The 18,383-nt window shown below is 43.8% G+C and overlaps 1 protein-coding gene across 1 annotated transcript in view; it reads left to right on the top strand.

Moving 5' to 3' along the window:
* The window catches only part of ERBB4 (erb-b2 receptor tyrosine kinase 4), a 401,663-nt gene extending 384,118 nt beyond the window's left edge, over positions 1 to 17,545 (top strand). Inside the window, exons 26-28 of the mRNA XM_074145843.1 lie at positions 11,907 to 11,954; positions 12,954 to 13,245; positions 15,894 to 17,545. Of these exons, the coding sequence (XP_074001944.1) occupies positions 11,907 to 11,954; positions 12,954 to 13,245; positions 15,894 to 16,330 (777 nt within the window). The 3' untranslated portion in view covers positions 16,331 to 17,545. The remainder of the gene's footprint in view (positions 1 to 11,906; positions 11,955 to 12,953; positions 13,246 to 15,893) is intronic.
* Positions 17,546 to 18,383: the final 838 nt, after the last annotated feature.

Below are 18,383 nucleotides of genomic sequence, written 5' to 3'. Positions count from 1 at the left end.
GTAAAACTATTTCATCCTAAAGTCAATCCATAATCTGTGTGAAGAGATATCAAGGCTAGATGGGGCCATTGCAAGCATTTTGTCTAATCATCTGGCATAACATAGGCCAGAGTCTCTTGTCTCTTAATTTCTGTGTCAAGTGCAGAAATTCTGTTTGAGGTGGAGTTTGTCTTTTAGAAAGATTGTCTTGATCGTATCAGGTGGGATGGAAAATACATCACTGTGTAGAAAAGTCTCCCTGGGCAGTTAATGCTGACTCTTCAGCAGGGTTTGGATCTGCCATGCACCCTTTTTTGTGCTCAGTTAAGGAGCTGCCAGCTATCAGAAATCTCTTCTGCTTAAAGGGCTGCATATAATAGTACCATTTGTACATGTTTGTTGTTAAAGAAGGACAACAATGATGTCTCCTTTTTATTTGGTTTATTTGTGGTGTTTGCCACTCGTCTACTTCTGCAGTGTCTTACCAAAAATAATGGGGGAATCTTTCCTTAAATTTGATGCTTATTACTGCAGTCTGTCAGGTCGTGGACTTCTTTCTTTATTTTTATCCCATTTCTTTAATTCCTTCTCCTTAAAAGGTGATCAAAAAACTTTCTGAAAATCTTAGTAGTAATTTTTTTGGCCTTTCTACTAGACTCTGTCACTTCCTTGAGCAAGTGTTGCAATGAAATCTCCAATGCCAGAACAGATGAACTTGTGAATGAACTAGACGTTGTATCAAATGCTTTCATAACATTTCAGAAGATTACGCTGACACTCTCTATATTAGCTCTCTTGCTTCCTGAAAAACTGCTTGATTAGTTAGGAGAGTTTGTATGAATCCATTTTACATGTCTTTAATGAAAGACTACATTTTGTGTATTTTCCTAGTAGAGTCTAGGCAACCGTGTGCTGGATACTGCAGTTGCTGCCATCAGACCTTCATGTAATTCTGGAAGTCCCACCAAGCTCTCTTTCAAGATCTCATCTTCCCATTTTCTGCTTCCTTGAGTTTTAATGACATCCTGGTGGTAGGAGGCTCCTTTCTGTTCTGCTCTGCTTTTTACATTAAGCAGTTCTCAGTTGCTGTTAGTGTTTTGTTGGTAGCTAGTCGACCATCACAAATATTTTACCTGCTGTAACTTTTTAGTTCTGGGAAATTCTTCTGTGTCTATTTTTAGTCTTTATTGGAAATGTAGAATAGCACAAAGCCATCTTTGTCCATGAAAAGCAAGAGGTGAACCCAGACTGATACTGGTCAGCCTAATTTCATTACTCTGGGTGAATGCAGTAGGAAGAATAAACATGCAAAAATACACTGTAAAATAAATTAGATGAAAAATTACTTCAGTCTTAATAATTTACATGAAAAAGGAAAGCTACTCGCAAAATATGTGTATTTAGAATATGAGTATTTAAATACTCTTTTTAAATGTGCTAAGTTTGCCAGAGGAAAAAAGGAAGAAAATTCGTATGGAGGACTCAAACAGAATAGATGATGCCTGGCTTTTCACAGAGAATTCTTTGAAAGTGCTTTATGGCAATTAGTCTCCTGCTTTGCAACCAGGCCAGCTGAAATCAGTGGTGTTTCTCAAGGAGTAAGCCCTTCTCAGCCTGAATAGATTATCAGGACCAACTTGTCAAATTGCCTCATGATTTTGCAGGTCAAGTGCTCTAAACCAGGAATTTTTGAATGTATTGGCTGTTTTCTGTCACATTTGGGCTCCTGAATTCAGGCACGTAGACTATACTGACATAGAGTCAGACTTTCTGAAAGTGTTGGATACCGTTTTGGTCTCTGCAAATTAATATATATTCAATTACAAATTACAAGCTCACAGTACTTCCTGGTGAGACCTACTGTAAGTGGTATCAGTGGAAGAGTTTGTAGCTATATATTGCTTTAAACCTTGATGCGTGACATGTAAATTTATTGAGCTTTAATATAAACTGTTTTAAAATCAGGCAGCATCTGCTTAATCTGTGAATAGCTGCTGGCTGTGTTAACAGTCAAAAGAGCTCACAGCTGATCCATTTTCTTTTCTCTCCTGAAAAGAAAAAAAAGTCAATAGATATAAAGAGAGTAAGTAATAAATATTTCTACACTGCACTGATGAGGCATTCTTGGAAAACAGCAAGCTAAACAACTCTACATAATTCAGTAGATGGAAAAGTGGACTAAGAGTCAGGAAATAATTATGAGAGCCGGGAGAAAATTTTCCTTCAGTGACTAGATTTGAAAGAGAAATTGTTAGTGAAAAATGTCCGTTTCTGAGAAATGATATTTTCTTAAAATAATAAAAGCCCCTGAAAATACAAGGGGCTGTGATTTGGAAAGGCGCCTGGCAGGGCTCCAAGGATTGTCATCTAAGCACCTGTCTGCCCGTGACGGTTGGGACTCACAAGCCGGAGAGCGCCGTCCACAGTGTCCCATGGTAATGGGACTCCTGTGATAATGCTTGGAGTGGGAGGTGGCAGGAGGACTCTGGAGCATCCTGTGCCAAACACTACTTTCTAAACATACGTGGAATGGGGATAAATGCCAGCACAGCCTAAAATGCTCTTTGTTAGCCAGTGTAAAGAGTCTGTCTTTCTTGTTAAATGCTGTGGTAGGGGAGGGAAAAAAAAATCTCAAAGCTATAAAAAGACTCTCCAAAAGATGCAGTGGGAGAAGTGGGAGGAGGCACAGATGAAGTTTAGATTTAGAATGTTAAAAAATGATTATTTTATCCAAATCAGCTGGATGGTTATTTCTTTTAGCGTATTATTGCCACCAGAACCTCAGCCCTGCTCTAAATCAACTCAGCGTTTCATCAAGAAGCCTATTCTTTGCTATAAGAGACCAAGAGTGCACAATTATGGGTTTCTTTTCCCCCTTGCATAATAAAATTGGGAGATTATCATCAAGTTTCTATTCAGATTTTAGGAAGGCTTTTTTATTTTATTTTTAAAACCCATCTTTGTCTGTAAGAGCTCCCTGTTCAGGCCAGCATGCTGTAATGATTACTGCTGTAAAGGCTTCAGTGGAGATGTGCTCTATTTCATTCTCAATGAGGGTTGATGGCATTTTGAGAGGCTCAGAATATCCTTTGATTACTGTATAAAACAGACTGGGGAAGATGGCAATGCAGCGTGCGGCATAGGAGGGGGCTGCCGCTCCGGGTGTTGCTCATCAACTTTCTTCTGTGCTTTTTTTTTTTTTTTTTTTTTTTTTTTTTTGTCTGCCATGTCGCAATCACAAATCATGACCGTGTTGTAGTTCTGGTCCCGTTCCCCATCCTTTCCCTGTTTTGGGATTTGAAGCTCGAGGTTTGCACCGAAAAGGAGCTACTGCTGCCCCTGTGTTTTGGACAGATGCTGCAGCATATGAGCAGGAGCAGCGCCTTGACCCTTCTCTCCCCCAGGGAATTGCTAGAGTAGCTAGGAAATGGTATGTTGTCTCTTGCAAACTGTGGGGAATTGGCTCAGTATTAGAAGGTGCCATTTACTGTAAAACGTCTTGGAGAGTGTATTAAAAAAGGAGTGACAGAAAGCTAGTCATGGGTGACAGGAATGATACAGGAGGAAAAAGATTGAAAGGGAAAGATAGACACTTGCAAGCTGTCTCTCTTCCTGCTCTCCTGTCTGTTTGGCACTCACAGTGCGTTAATACAAAATAATAGGGAAAAGGAATTCTTGCATCTTCATTCCTGTGTCACGCTTATAGCAAATTACATGTTGTACCAGCTGAAGTCTGTTTGCCAGCTGTTCTGAAGTTGGAAGGACAAAGGTTTCCGAGGTCTGGAGGACAGAGGGTTTTCCAGGGAGAGTTTTTGATGCCGTATAGCAGAAGAATGCTTTTATTCCCAGCCCAGGTATAGGAGATGAGTCTACGGAAAAGCATTTCACCTACGTTTCCTTGTCAGTGTGCCTGGATACTGACTTTCGTGGCCATACCATGCATCTCTTTTACAGGTTATTTTAATTGGCCTTCTTGTAGTTTTTGATTCCTCTTCTTGTTGAAGTGTTAGACTGAAAATATGTGGTGTATGTCTGGTATTTTCCAGTAAAAGCACAGGAAATACTCTGTGCAATATTTAGGTATGTCATTTCATATACCAATATGCCAACATTGTTGGGCATGTTTTGTTTGTGATATATGTCATTTACTGTTCGGAGTCCAGACTAAATTGCTCTTAGAAAGCTGTAACTGTATTTGGGCATCCCACTGTGTGTGGACTGCTCTAAAAGAGTTTATAAGTCTGAAAGCAGACAGCTGTTAGGAGAGAATATTGTGCAAGAGAAAGTTGAAATGACTCATCTGAAGCTATGAAGTAAGTCAAGACTGACCTGAACACAGGTCACCAGTGAAACATCCATATTGATATTGAACAAGTTCAGGGATGTCTTAAACCCACCGTACTGCCGGGACGTGATCTGGCACATCCAGATGGTACAGGCAGCCTGTGTGAGCTGAGTTAGAGCTCAAGCTGCCTGCAAATCTTACCTCTCTTCTGACAAACAGCGACCAGAAAAAACTTAGGTGCAGAAAAACCTTATTCCTCGATTCTTCTATTTATTTATTTTTCCCTCACTAATCTAAACTGGATGGTTTTTGTCTTGATTGTGGAAGGAGCAGTCATCAGAGACTGGAGCAAACACTTTAGTTAACACAGGATGGTGCTTACATTCTTTTCCATACTTGTGTGTCAACATTCAAGTTTAAATGTTTAGACACGTCCTGAGAAAGGGTAATGCTGGAAAAGGGACTGGGGCTTCATCATTTCCAATAAAGATTCATTGATCCGCAATGGAACTTTATGGCCACTGAACTAAGGGCATTGTAAATTGTTGCACAGCTGCTGTCCACAACCTGTGTATGTTATCCCTACCTTTTATTTCTGTTGTTGAATAACAGGCTCCACTTTCCTCTCACTGGAAAAACGTCTTGCTACGTTAACTCAGGTGGGCTGCATTGCCATGTGTGTGCCTGAAACGGGTGATGTGAGAGACACACACATGCACGTATCCCAAAGAGCCTTCAGAGGAAGGCAGAGGATGTGCGTCTCCAGCGTGCTGTGATTGTTTTTCTGCGTGCTGAAATGATGCAGGGTGCCAGCAAGGACCCGTATCTGGGGCTGAGCCATGACACTTGGCAGTGATGCTAATGGGAGCTTTTCCTCGTAGTCCTAGAGGAAAGTGCCCAGTGGGGAAGGAAGTTTTCTTACGTAGAGTCAGGAGCTCAGGCCAAACAAAAGAGAGAGCTTGAGGAATGCCAAACTTGTGTCAGGTGCTGCGAGCCATAGGGACAGATATGCTTTAACTGTAACGGCCCGGGGGGCTGTCTAATCCCTTCTTTTTATATATGGCCCTGCTCTGAGCAGGGGCTAGGACCAGAAAACTCCAGAGGTCTGCAAATCCTTCTAGCTATTACTATACAAACAGCATTTCATTTCTATTTAACATTACCCAGCAACCTCGTGGTACACGTTTTTGGGTTTTTTTTTCCCCTTTGATTTTTGTCTCGGACATGTTTGCTGTGGGCTCTCTGAAGCAAGGCAGAGTAAGCTGTTAGCTCTGTGGTCAGAGGGAAGCAGGACTGCTCCTGAGCAGAGGTGGCTGCTCTCCTGGGGTGGTCTTTCCTATTTGAATTTCAGTTCAGATCAATTGTAAATACCAGGCTGCTCCCTTGAAATGCAGCTGGAGTTTGCTCGGGGCTGATGGGACAGCTCTGCATCATGTGCTCTGCCTGCAGCCCCACCAGAGCATCCCAAACGTATTATTCAGATCCACTCACATAAATCAGCTGTCCTTCTTCCCAGAAAGCTGCTGAAATCTTGGTGCTTGCAGCAAGATCTGCTCAGCCGGGTATGTTAGGAGGCTGCAGTTTGGTGACTCGAGCCCAGATACTCACTTGGTTTCAAATCAGGTAAACAGTTTCTAGGGGAAAGTGAGATCTCTGGGGACACACAGCCCAGGACTGAACTCGTACAAAGGAGTGTTGAGAGCTTGATCAAAACAGATAATCATTGAGTTGCCTGAAGCACGGACCATGAGACAGCCCTGAACAGGATGTGTGAGGAGCATCCCAGTGAGAAGATGGGAGTCTTTTACTCCTACTTTATGGTTTGGTGCTTTATGCATATGAGAGCAGAAGGAGAATGAAAGGGAATTGGGTTTTCATGCGGATAGGAGCAGTATCAGAGTGGGTTCAATTGTGTGTGTGTGTAGACATTGATGTTGGCAGAGCCTTGCTTTTAGTAAAGAAAAATCTTTCAGTCCCATGAGCTTAGCAGGCTGCTTAAGGACAAGAAACAGTAATAATTATGCAACCCTATCGAATGTGTGTGCACATCTCGGTGGGTGACAAGGATGCAAGGGTGCTGCTGGGAGGCTGTGCTAGCAAGCAAAGCAAGGGGGTACCAGATCATGCTGTAAAATAAAGTTTTATTTATTTTCTAATTGGTGATAGTCCTGTACCACCCATAGTCCCACAGCAGCATCACATCGCTGAGTACCTTCAGCGTCTCTTCCACCTGAAATCTGCTGTGGGTGCAGCTTTGAAGGCAGCTGTGGTCACTGTAGGGCTGGTGTGGCATGAGCAGGGGGAGGAACACGGCTCTGGGTGCCGTACTCCAGGCATGACGCTAGACTCAAATGAAAAGAGACAAGGCAGACACACATTCACATAACTACATAAATATGAGCGGCAGGACCCAACAAGGCTTTGATTTCATTACAGTTTAACATGCAGCCAGAAAATATTATGTCCCCGCTATAAAGGGGGAGATATTTACCTTTGGGACATTTTAGAAGCATGGCATTGGAAAATGAAATTAATGAATAAAAAGCAATAACACAAGCCAATATTCACAAAATTGTTGTATACCTCTCTTTTATCAAGGCTCATTTTACACAAACGTTAGCCGTTATAATGGCTGATATGTCACTGGTGTTTAATACCAAAGGGCTTCTAAAAAGGCTTTAGGGGACATTTGCTTGTTTTTTATCTTTTCTCCCTGATGTTTGTGCCTAAAATTCAATCATGTGATATAAAGAATGAAATCTCTGGCATTTCTGGTTAGAGCTGCTCGTGGGCAGTTAAAAAGGCTGGGCTCCTTCTGGAGGATGCTTCAAGTTTAAACGTCAATGAATATGTGCTCTCTAGAGCTAATGGATATAATGCATATTACACTATCAAAAGGGGGTGATTACTGATTAATTTTTATCTTTTTTTTTTTAGTATGCAAGTTGAGACTTTTTAAGTAGTATGGTCTTTGAGCAACCAGCCTCTGAAGTCTCTATCCATCTCAACAAGCTGGAGATCTTGATCATTCAGGTCAGAATTTCAGGATCAGAAACCCAAACACCTAGATCTTCTCAGGTTGTAAAGGAACATCGCTCTTTTTTTCAAGGTAGCATTTAAGATGTAAAAACAACAACAACAACAAAATCAACAAAGTAAATTGGATTGCACATACAAATCAAGCTATTTAAGTTTTACTTGGTAAAGTCTAAAAGTATTTTCTGCTCACAGTGTGATTCATGTCCTGACCAATAAGAGTTGGCTGGACCTTTCAGTACTTATCTTAGAAGCCTAAAAATGATGACATCACATTGCAATTAGGCAATTTAAAGACTTTTAAACAATTATATTACATTTTCAGCCCCACTAATTGGCACCACAGCTGTTTTCTTTGCCTCCTTTTTTTGGAATAGCGGCCACAGGATATTAACTCATGGGGAAAAACAGTAAAGAATTAAAAAAGTGTGCAGACACCAGTGGTTTGGAGAAGAGCCAAGCTGTAAGGTTCACTGTTAAGGGGGTTGCAAGGCAGCTATGTTTAGTGCAGAGCTAAAGGGGAAGCATGAAGAAAATACCATTCCTGCGATCTGAGTTGGCAGATCACTGACTGGGGAGGGTCTTGTCAGCAAAAATAGCAATAAATACATTAATGCTAGTCCGTTCTCTCCTGACATCTTGGGGCAGGGCTATTCTAAGAGGGCCTGTTATTATGTTGTTATAGTTGCATAGTATGTATTTAAATGTTAGAGTCACAGCCAAGAAGATCTAAAGATAGAACGGTGGGTTTAGCCTTTTGTGATGAGGGTGGAGCAGAGCATGACCACGGATAGATAATGCGGCCATCCTTGAAAAATATTTTTTTAAGTTGCTAATCATCTAAATATTTACTGGCAGAGGAGTATAGCCCTGTGTACTGAAGCCAAGACCGTTAACAAAAGACTTGTTCTTCTGAGTTACCATTAGGAGGTCACTGTGGGCTGTGAAATAAAAGTAGTTCAAGACAGCTCTCCTCTTATTCATCCAGAATCAATGAACCACAAGTTGAAATTCATGAGAGCGCCTCTGTGAAAATAGGAAGATGTAAATTAAAGGTGTGTAATATAGCACAGTGTAGTACCAAATAGAAAAGGAGTGGTTACAGTCACTGATTTAGTGTCTGTGAAAAGCATCAGCAGTGAACTCCAATATCCTGCATATAATACTAACACATTATTGCTGCAGTTCTTTTCACTCTCGTACAGTCTGGAGGGCTGTAGCCACCTTCAAAACCAAAAGAAGCAAAGCCCCTCTTGGGAGTCTCGCAGCCTGTGGGCGGGAGGGAAGGAAGCTGGGGAGCTTTACAAGGAGGTAGAGGATTCCCAGCAGAGCTTCGGATTCTTCACTGTTAAGAGAGTTGACTTTCTGTAGTCACCACGTTGTATCTCTTCTCTGGATCCTACCTGTAATCATCAGTTTGCCTAAATCTCCACCACCATCCGTGGACCATAGTTTACTACTTACCTGTCTTCAGTCTTTCTGTCTTTTTGGAGTATACTGAAAGCTTCCCTGAATTCAAGTAAATGCGAGATCAGAGGGCAATAAGAAGGCAGATTAAGTCTCCTGCAGTGAAACATCCTATAGCCATCAGTAGGACTTCAGAGTAGCATCTGGCAGGCTCAGGGGATGGTTTTTATCCATTTGTCTAACACATTCTAGGTTGTAACCTGTCCATATGTCATTACAAGGTGACAGTAAATCTGTGGCATGAAAGAAAGGTGAAGGAGTTCCCAAAGGATCTGACCTCCACAACCAGAGCATCTCCAGTTTCCACAGTGCTCCCTGTCTTTAGACCTTTAGGGTCCTTCCTAGTTATCCCAAACAAGCCTCTTGTAGAAGACTGCTGAGTTACAAGCTTGCTGCATAGTCTGTGTCCAGATACGTATTGAGGACCTTGATGTCTGCTCCCTTTAAAAAACCCCAAAAAGTAATCTCTAGTAAAGTATCTTCTGTTCCCTCTTCTGTTATGATGTTCCCTCTCAAGTGTGATCTCAGCCAGGCAACTGCTGGCTTTTTTTCCTTCCCTGCTTGTGAACCTTTCTTGGCTGTTGTTCTTCTGGATACGAGTACGCTTGTCTTGAACAAGAGGCAGGCCAGACCACACACAGATGGGGCAGCACTGAAGTTACCAGGCTGATCCAGCCAAGCCCTCTGCCACCTCTTTCTGTACTGCCCTAGACAGCACTTCTTTGCAGTTGGCATCATCCTCGCTTCTCTGGCTGTCAGCAGCCACAGCTGGGTCAGAGAGGCCGAAGCTGCTCCCAGGCCTAAGGCTTAAGTTTAAGCTCTGCTTTTCAAACATAATGAGCTCTTTGGCAAACGCTTAGTGAAATTGGTCACTGTTGGCCCAGACTTGCTGGTGTCTCAGCCCTATTACCCATGCGGGGAGCCCCCTGAGCTCCCACTGACTGCACGAGACAGAGCTCTGCCACTTGTGCTAAGGGTGGACCAGTGGCTGCTCAGCTCCCTCTGCACCAGCTGAACCAGGCCTACATTTGGCCATTTGATTTGAGGGCGAATTGCTGACAGCAGAGGAGATTCAAGTTCAGCTCCAGCCTCTAGAGAAGCTGCTGTTTCAGTTTTTTCAGACTGTCTTTTGTCCTCGTGCCTCACGTTTCTCCCTGTCACATTGAGATCCTATTACCATCTCTCCCTTCCTACTCAGCCTCCTGTCACATGCCAATCCTTTCTCCTTCACTGCACCTTACAGTCTGCACCTTACAGACACCTTGCCATTGTCCTCTATTCCTTTACCAGCCACTGTTCCCTGGCTTCTGACCATCCCTGCTGCCAGCTCCTCCAGCACCACTTTCCTTGCAAGCCTCTCATCTCCTTTGCAGCCTGCTCGGACTGCCATTCCCTCCTCCTCCAACTGGCAGGAGGATCACCAAGGCCATGGGATAGATCTTCTCCTGTGTTTCCTTCCAGCACCTAACTTCCTGGGAAAAAAAAAAACAACTACAAAATCCTGCTCAAGCAGATCAAGCAGATTCAACTAACAAAGGTTTCCCTGCACTTCTGTAATTTGCAACCTGGAGACATTTTAGGTCATAACTTGGCTAAATGTGGATGAATTTATGGAAATGAATTAAGTGTATCTCTAACTGTGGCTCATCACCACATTTACACCTCAAACACCAGGTGCTAGATCTGAGTAACAAAATGGCTGCAGGGATATTTCAAATAGGAGGAGATAGGCATATTTTTGATCACCAGAAAAGGGTCTTCAGACAGGGCAGTGTGCATTTTAAAATAAGTTTATGTGTGTTTTCAAGGTTTTTTCCTGATCAGGTATTTTTCTTAAACACAAAACCATTCCATTATAAAGTAAGATATTTGACAGTGAGCGTCATCTCCATCCTAATGTTTTGGTAAGAAGTTCATAAGGAAAAGATTGACTGTAGTACATCCAGTCCTTACTGTGTAAGGATGCACGTTGTCTTGTCTTCTAATTTTTCTGTTTCTTGGTGTGGATATGTTTTTGAAACAGATTTTGATGAATGAGATCTCTTCTAAAGTAGAATATTCTCAGGGAGATTAGGCTTCTTTCCTGAGGCTGTGTGGTTTTCCGAATAATTGTCTCAAATTTAGATCTCCTTTTTTCAAACCCTGACTTTTTCTTTCCCTCAACTAGGAGATAAGGGAAATACAATAAAGGTTTTGAAACAAAATAGGAAACAAAGTAATTATGCAGAACTGAACTTGTAGTCTCAAAAATAACATTTTGGCAGAAGAAAACCACATGAAAAAGTAAAGAGTTCTTTGTTTTATTTTTATTTTCCTCCAAAAACCAGCTTTTCCTCAATTGAAAACAGGCTGGCTTTGAGTAGCAATAATAGTATAAATGCAGCCACCGTGCTGGTGATGTTACAGCAGTTCAGGCTCCACAGGGCAGCGTAAGATGGTTCCAGAAATCAATATCAAAATGAAGATCTCTGCATGGGTACTTTGATGTACAGCCTTTAGACTTCTCGGTAAAACCCCTTAGCTTGTGATACAGAGGTAACATTAGAAGGGTGGTATATGTTGAGAGCAGGACCATGGCGTGTTGCAGTCTTGAAATCCAGCAGGTGCTGTGCAATTTGGGTTTACCAAAGCCTAGGGACTGTTTTTCCTGTGATACTTAGGTTAGCTGTGACAGACTAATGAGAGTCCTGCACCCTCCTGCCTTCCCAGTTCTCCCTCTCCTGCTTTGTCCCTGGGAAAGGAAGTGGCTTGAAGCTAGATGGCTTTCTGCACTTCTCCTGCCCTGTATTTCCTTTAAAGTTGAGTGCACCCTCTGTCATTCTTTCTATACAATCTACCTTTCCAAAAATTAGACACAAGGCTTTTGCAGGGTATACAACTGTCAGCAGGTGTAACACGGCACTTGCTGCTCTTACCCATCAAGAGGAACTCAGTAGCCCTCCCTAAGGCTGGGGAGGCACACAGCTTGTTGATGTTGGTGAGACATTTGCCATGATTGAATTCTTTGAATTTTGTATTCAGTTAGGAAATCTAACTGAAGTGCATGTTTCTCCCCATTAGCTCATACAGCTCATCTGACTTGTTTCATTCATGTGATCTCTTACTGCGTATCCATCATTCCATTTTTCTTTCCTATTAGAGTGAAATTGGACACAGCCCTCCTCCTGCCTACACCCCTATGTCAGGAGTAAGTATTTCACATTCAACCTTCATCCTTTAGGTTTTCCTCCTTCCTTCACTACGTGTTTTCTGTTTTTTCCTACATAAATGACACAAAAGCTAATAGTGAACAGAGCGTGTGTGTAAGCAACCAAATAGTCAGGATCTCTACATTCAGCCTGGATTTGTGTGCAAGCTCCATGGACCCACACCCAAAATTCTGCCAACTGCCAACTTTACTTGAAAAAGCTTTTAGGTAACAGGCTTGGATGAATCTATAAATTTTTCCTTCCTATTTGTAGGTCATGATGTCGAAATTTCCTTGCACGCCCTTGCTGACAAGCAAAATGGTAGGTTGAGTTGAACCACTGAGTTGAGGTATCAATACAAACACAGTTCACCAGCCTGAAATGCACTGCCTGATGGAATTACATAGTGTTTGGGTGACCATGTGATTGTCACTGCAGGACACCCTAAATGTAGGCCTCCCAGGAACAGACAAGAGTTCAGAGATGATAACGTCCTCTATCCCCAGTGCTCTTTGCAGATTTCCCTAGCATGAGGTTTAAGGGCTCTGTTTAGAAATCAGGGAAGGTGGATTGCCAAAGTAATAGAAGAGGAGATACTGCATTTGCCTCATGCAGCTGTGCGTATCCAGCCTCCACATGTCTATGTAGGAGACAAGTTTTCCTGCCCCATTTCTAGCCCCACGGCCAGCCCGGAGCAGCCAGCACGCTTCCCCGCTCCCCTCGCCGCACCGATGGTGCCTTCCTGGGAGGGGAAGCCGGCTCAGCACCAGTGGGCAGAAGGATGCTTTGCCGGTCCACAGCAGAGCCTGTGCTGCTGCCAACCCCGCAGCGCTGGAAACGCAGAAGTCTGCAGGGTGGACAAGGCTTCACCTGCCCAGTGAGATGCACCGTTGAGCAAGCGTGGCAGGAAAGGCATGGGAGCCACAGAGATGACTTGTTGTTGAATCTCCTCTCCCTTCGGAGCCTCCTTTCTCATGCTGCCTTTTCTTTTTCAACAGAACCAGTTTGTGTATAGAGATGGTGGCTACGCTGCAGAAGTGCCGATGCCGTACAGAGCTCCTGGCTGCATAATACCAGAAGCCCCAGTTGCTCAAGGGGCTACAGCAGAGATCTTTGAAGATACTTGCTGTAATGGCACCCTACGAAAACAAGTGGCAACCCTGGCAAAAGAGGACAGCAGCACCCAGAGGTACAGCGCTGATCCCACGGTCTTCATACCTGAGCGAGTTGTCCGGGGAGAGCTGGATGAGGACGGGTACATGACGCCAATGCGAGACAAACCTAAAACAGGTAAAAAATTGTCTTTTCAGAGAAGCTCCTGCTCTAGTCTGACTGCATTCTCTCTTTTTCTACATCAGCAGCTTTTCAACAAAAATGGCTTTATCGAGTAACTCAACAAGGTTGAACCATTCTGACTTGGTTAATATTTCTTTGCATGGGGATTCATTTTTCTTTGCTTAATTTGCTACTTGGAGAAGCTCAAATGTGCCAAAATGTCAGGTTTGGTAATTCCCCATTAACTTTTCTTTCTGGGAAATAGCACATAGCAATTTGTGAATGAAAAAAAGCCAAACCCCTCCTTCTTATCCAAACACAAATCTTCAGTTGTTTCCAGGAAAAGGATCTATCTTTTGCCAGCCGTAGTCTCCATTTCGCTTTGTTTATTGATCTTCTTTATCTTCATGGCATTGTGCTTGGTAAATGTCACGTTGAACATACCACAGAACCGATACATACAGTTGGCATTTTATACCCAAGAGAAGTTTAGGATTGAAAGAACAAGATGTGCTTTAGAGAGACCATCACTGCAAGGTGAAGTTTGCCTAGATCTGTGCCAGCTCAGAGTGCTACACTTCCCAGTTTGCCATCATTCTTTTCTTCCTGTTTAAATAGTGACAACAGTCACTTAGGTGTAAAGGGATGTGCTATTAGTAATTTGCTTTCAAACCTTTGCATTACCTTTAAAGAAATTAATTAATGCAAATGTAAATGTCAAGTAACCACTGAGTTTCCTTCAGAATTCGGAAGCCACTTACCCTTTCTGTTACGTGGTGGAAGTAGAGGGAGTCCTCCCAAGTGGGGCTTGACCCACAGCAGTAGCGATTGTGGGAGTGCACTCGTGGCCCCACACTTCAGCAACCACCCTCGCAATAGGAGATTTGATGCTGTGAGTTTGCTTCAGTGTGAGCCCATGCGTATCTTCACATACAGGTTCACCCTGGGGATCCTCAGAGTTCTGCAGGAACTTACACACTTCACAGGTGCTACCTGAGCCCTTGGGGGTGTGGTAGTAACAGCTCAGGAGAAAGCACCTCCTTCCTGTCTCGCTGGGCACAGACACAGGGATGTCACAGTGTGGCCACGGTGCTGCGTGCTGTCTGTGAGCTGGGGGATTCAAATCAAAGCACTGTTTGGCTGTCATCGTAGAAATTAGTAGGTTCCCACTTTGCTCTCGGTACAGGCAGATGTGCCTGTTCACCTCAGATTGAGTGAAGTTTTACCTGTGTTCAGAGGTACTCGCTAAGGTTTGAACTTTTGTATTTAATAGTTTTGGCCCTGTCCTGGATAAAAACAGAGCTGAAGTGAGGACCATAGCCACCCTCTTACAACAGTCCTTACAGGCAGGACTCTGTGTGGACTCTGTGTCTCCAGAGCCCATGACCAGAGCCATGCCACTGGAAATGGAGGTCTTGTGGTGGCAACCCCTGTGTGGCACAGGCAGGCTGAGAGATCATCCCGCACTAATGGTGGCTTGGGAGACCCTGTTTTGTAGGGAACCTCTAGGCTGTGAGATGAAACGCAGAATTAACAGTGGAACTGAAAGTGATTTGATCTGATAATTGCCAGCCTTGAATGATCTGGATGCTTTTGACGTATCTTGCTGCAGACCTCCCACCCCCAGTCCCTCTTGTCCCTGGCTCACCTCCAAGCCGTTCCCTTTGCAGCCCCCTTGCCCTGCCAGTGACCGCCCTCCTGCCCAGGCTGACTGGCTTTCTCTTTTGCAGTGGGACATCATTAGACAGAGCAAGGCAGGGCAGGACACGACACTCAATGAATCTGTTGCTTCGTGGCTTGGTTGCCTGCGTGTGACCGTGGGAGATACCTTACTACGTGTGTGTTTTTAACCTAGGACAGCCAGTCTCTTTATGTTTCTCTTCCCACCCCACACCCTGCCTAGCTTTCCACGCAAGCTCCATATGCCTTAAAACCTTTCTGCAATTCAGCTACAACGTTTTGTGGCGTTAATCCAGAGAAGGTGATTTGAACCTGCTGCGAGTCCTGTTTTAGAGCAGATGTAAGGCTCTCCTGTACTCTTTCCAGGGCTCGTTTGAATCATTTTTTTTCATAATGCTTCGAGGCCCTTTGTCCTTCAGGGATGGAAGGTTTTTAATCAGGCAAATTGTTCTGTTAGAAATGAAGCTGTCTTAGAAGTTAGCCCTTGGGGATGTTTTTTGTACAGAGAGGCTCACTAAGATTTCTATAGAGCTTTTTGGAGGGAAAGACTGCGGAGCAGAGGGTTTGACTGATACGTCCAAGGCTGCACAGAGAGGTAGCAGCGGAGGCAGAAGTCGCTTGGCGTGTTTGGCTCTGTAGATTATACACCGAGAGGAAGTCCAGGATCAAGCAAGGCACAAGTGAGGGCTCAGTGACAGCTGTAGTTTAGTTTGCCAGTATGTTTGATGAGTCAATTCATCTTCCGGGGTCTTCACTTTAACACGTATTGTCTGTTTAGTTTGTAAATTCTTCACTTTTACCATGTGTGTGTTCAACGTAGTCGGCACCTGATCTCATCTGGATTTCTAGGAATGACTGGGGTGGGAGGACAGACGTATCCAAGTACTGCTTCTGGTACAGCCTGGTAGTAACATACACATGATGCTTGCTACATGGATGGATTGCTCCCTCTCTTTGCTCATTTATTTTTTATCTTTCCTTAGATTACCTAAACCCAGTGGAAGAGAACCCATTTGTCTCCCGACGAAAGAATGGAGATCTCCAAGCTGTGGACAACCCAGAGTATCACAATGCTCCAAACGGGCAGCCGAAAGCAGAGGATGAGTACGTGAACGAGCCATTGTACCTCAACACTTTTGCAAACACCTTGGAAAATGCCGAGTACCTGAAGAACAACTTGCCAGAGAAAGCCAAGAAGGCCTTTGACAACCCAGACTACTGGAATCACAGCCTGCCCCCACGAAGCACCCTCCAGCACCCGGACTACCTGCAAGAGTACAGCACAAAATACTTTTACAAACAGAATGGACGGATCCGGCCCATTGTGGCAGAGAATCCTGAATACCTCTCCGAGTTCTCCCTGAAGCCTGGCACTGTGCTGCCCCCGCCGCCCTACAGACACCGAAATACAGTGGTGTAGTGACCGTGGTCTTACCAAGTGGAAAGGCAACCCCTTCTAGCTGCCTCACTCCTCTCGCTCTCCTTTTCTCTCTCTCCCTCCCTCCCTTTCTTTCTCCCATGAGCTTCCTCTTCTTGCCAGTTCACTCATTTTTGCTGTTTCCAAGTGAAAGGATGTCTTGGAGTCGTTTGCAGTCCTTGCAGGTTTACGGAACCTGGAAGGAAGGAAGGAAAGAGACTGAAAGAAGGCGCGTACAACCTGGCATCTCTCACTTTCCGCAGATCTAGGGGGTCGGACGGTCAGAGAAGCCAGACAGTACCAGTAACGGCCAGTGGGAGTGTTGCCTGCTGTCGAGCTAGTTCTCAGTGATTCAACTCAGACACTTGTAGGGAAAGCCACAGAGAGGCTGTTTCTTTCAGCAGGAACTGAGGAGAGTCTGTACAGCATTCCTGGAAATCTCAATGCAGTTTCCATTAGGGGGAAAAATGGACAATTTTTATATCATGTGTGATAGCATAGTAATTGAGATTGAGAATCCAATTTCTTTCTCTAACACTTTCTATCCCAGCAACTGAAAATGGCTAACCTGGCTTTTCATAATCGTTCAGATCTTCATTGTGGCTTTCCAAGAAATGATGATGTGACTTTAATATACGGCTAAACCCTTTTTCTGAGCCACACCATGATTTTTGTGCCAATTCCTTACCACAGAGACTCCAGCTCAGAACTGGTACATGACACGACCATTTTTGTATACGTGCCAACATGACAAACACTTTAAACACAAAAACCCTTTCAGAAGAGAGTAACAAAACCACACCTCCAACCTCTTGTTTTTGAAGCTAAAAGACAGGCCAAGAAACCAAGATTTGTAGGCAAAAAGCTTTGCTTTCCTGTTTTATACCTGCTGACTAAAGATAGAAACGGACCCAAACCAATTCTTCCCTCTTTTTCTTCTTCATGATCATGAAGGGAGTTGAGGATGCTGTCAGGCAACACTGAGGACAAGATGGAGAAGCGGAGAGTTTGATATGGGTCACGAAGTCTCCTGGTGTTCTGTGGGGTGGTGGTGGGAAGGGTCATTTAAACTGGAAGACAGACACCAGACTGGAGAAAACGCACATAGCGGTTCACTGGAGAGTTAGTTTGCACTTAAGCTCAAATTTTATTTGAACTGTTTTCTGGATTTTGAATGAAGCAATATGGAAGTGACCAGCAAAATACAAATAATAATTTTAAATTAAAAAAAAAAAAAAAAGAATTATATGTAAAGGATGACTGTGGAAATGCCAAAATGAAGCAAATCAAGTCTTTGGAACAATGTCTACTAGTTCTGACAGGCCATTGCACTGACTGCTTCAGAGCATACAGTGACAGAGCAAGCAGCTCTTACTGCTGCCACGTGAAGGACAGCAGAGCAAGCCCTGAATGGGATCGGAGGAGACAAGTGTCTTGCTCTGACTTGACGCACAGGATGGAATACTTTTTTCTAAAAGGAGGATTACTCTGGCACAGAAGCCGGTGCACATGAGGTTTGAGAAGTCACAATGTGCATGACTCGCAGAGCTTTCAGTCAAAAATGTAAATAAACCAGTCTCCTTGCACTTAGTTCTGCTTTCATCAACCTCAGTTTTTAGGTAGACACCCCACTGCCCACCCCTTGGCCTGCTCCTCTTTGGAAATACCTTTCAGCCAGAGTTCTGGACGTTTTTAGCAACCTGAGGCAGACGTGTAAGACCCATATGTATAAGAGCATTTGTATACCTAGTTCCCACCGAAAATCTTAAGGAACTATTAAGTACCTTTGAAGATCTGCCTGTGTCTCTATCCATCAAGGCTTTTATAAAGGGGAAGAAACAATACCCAATGGATGGCACTCTTAGGTGATACAACAGTATTTCAGTTTATGCGCTTCAGTACTGTTAAAGTCGAGATCTTTCGGGTGACCTAACCCGGCAATGAAATCAGCAACAGCCAGTGTTCTGGAAATGGCATCAAGCTCCTCCAGAATCCTGCCATCTGAACAGCTTGCCACCTTTAAGCAGAGGAAGGAGTAAGAAACGAGCAGTAGTTA

Source organism: Numenius arquata, chromosome 3, assembly GCF_964106895.1.
Source record: "Numenius arquata chromosome 3, bNumArq3.hap1.1, whole genome shotgun sequence".
Classification (NCBI taxonomy): Eukaryota; Metazoa; Chordata; class Aves; order Charadriiformes; family Scolopacidae; genus Numenius; species Numenius arquata.
This window is presented reverse-complemented; position numbering and strand designations above follow the sequence as displayed.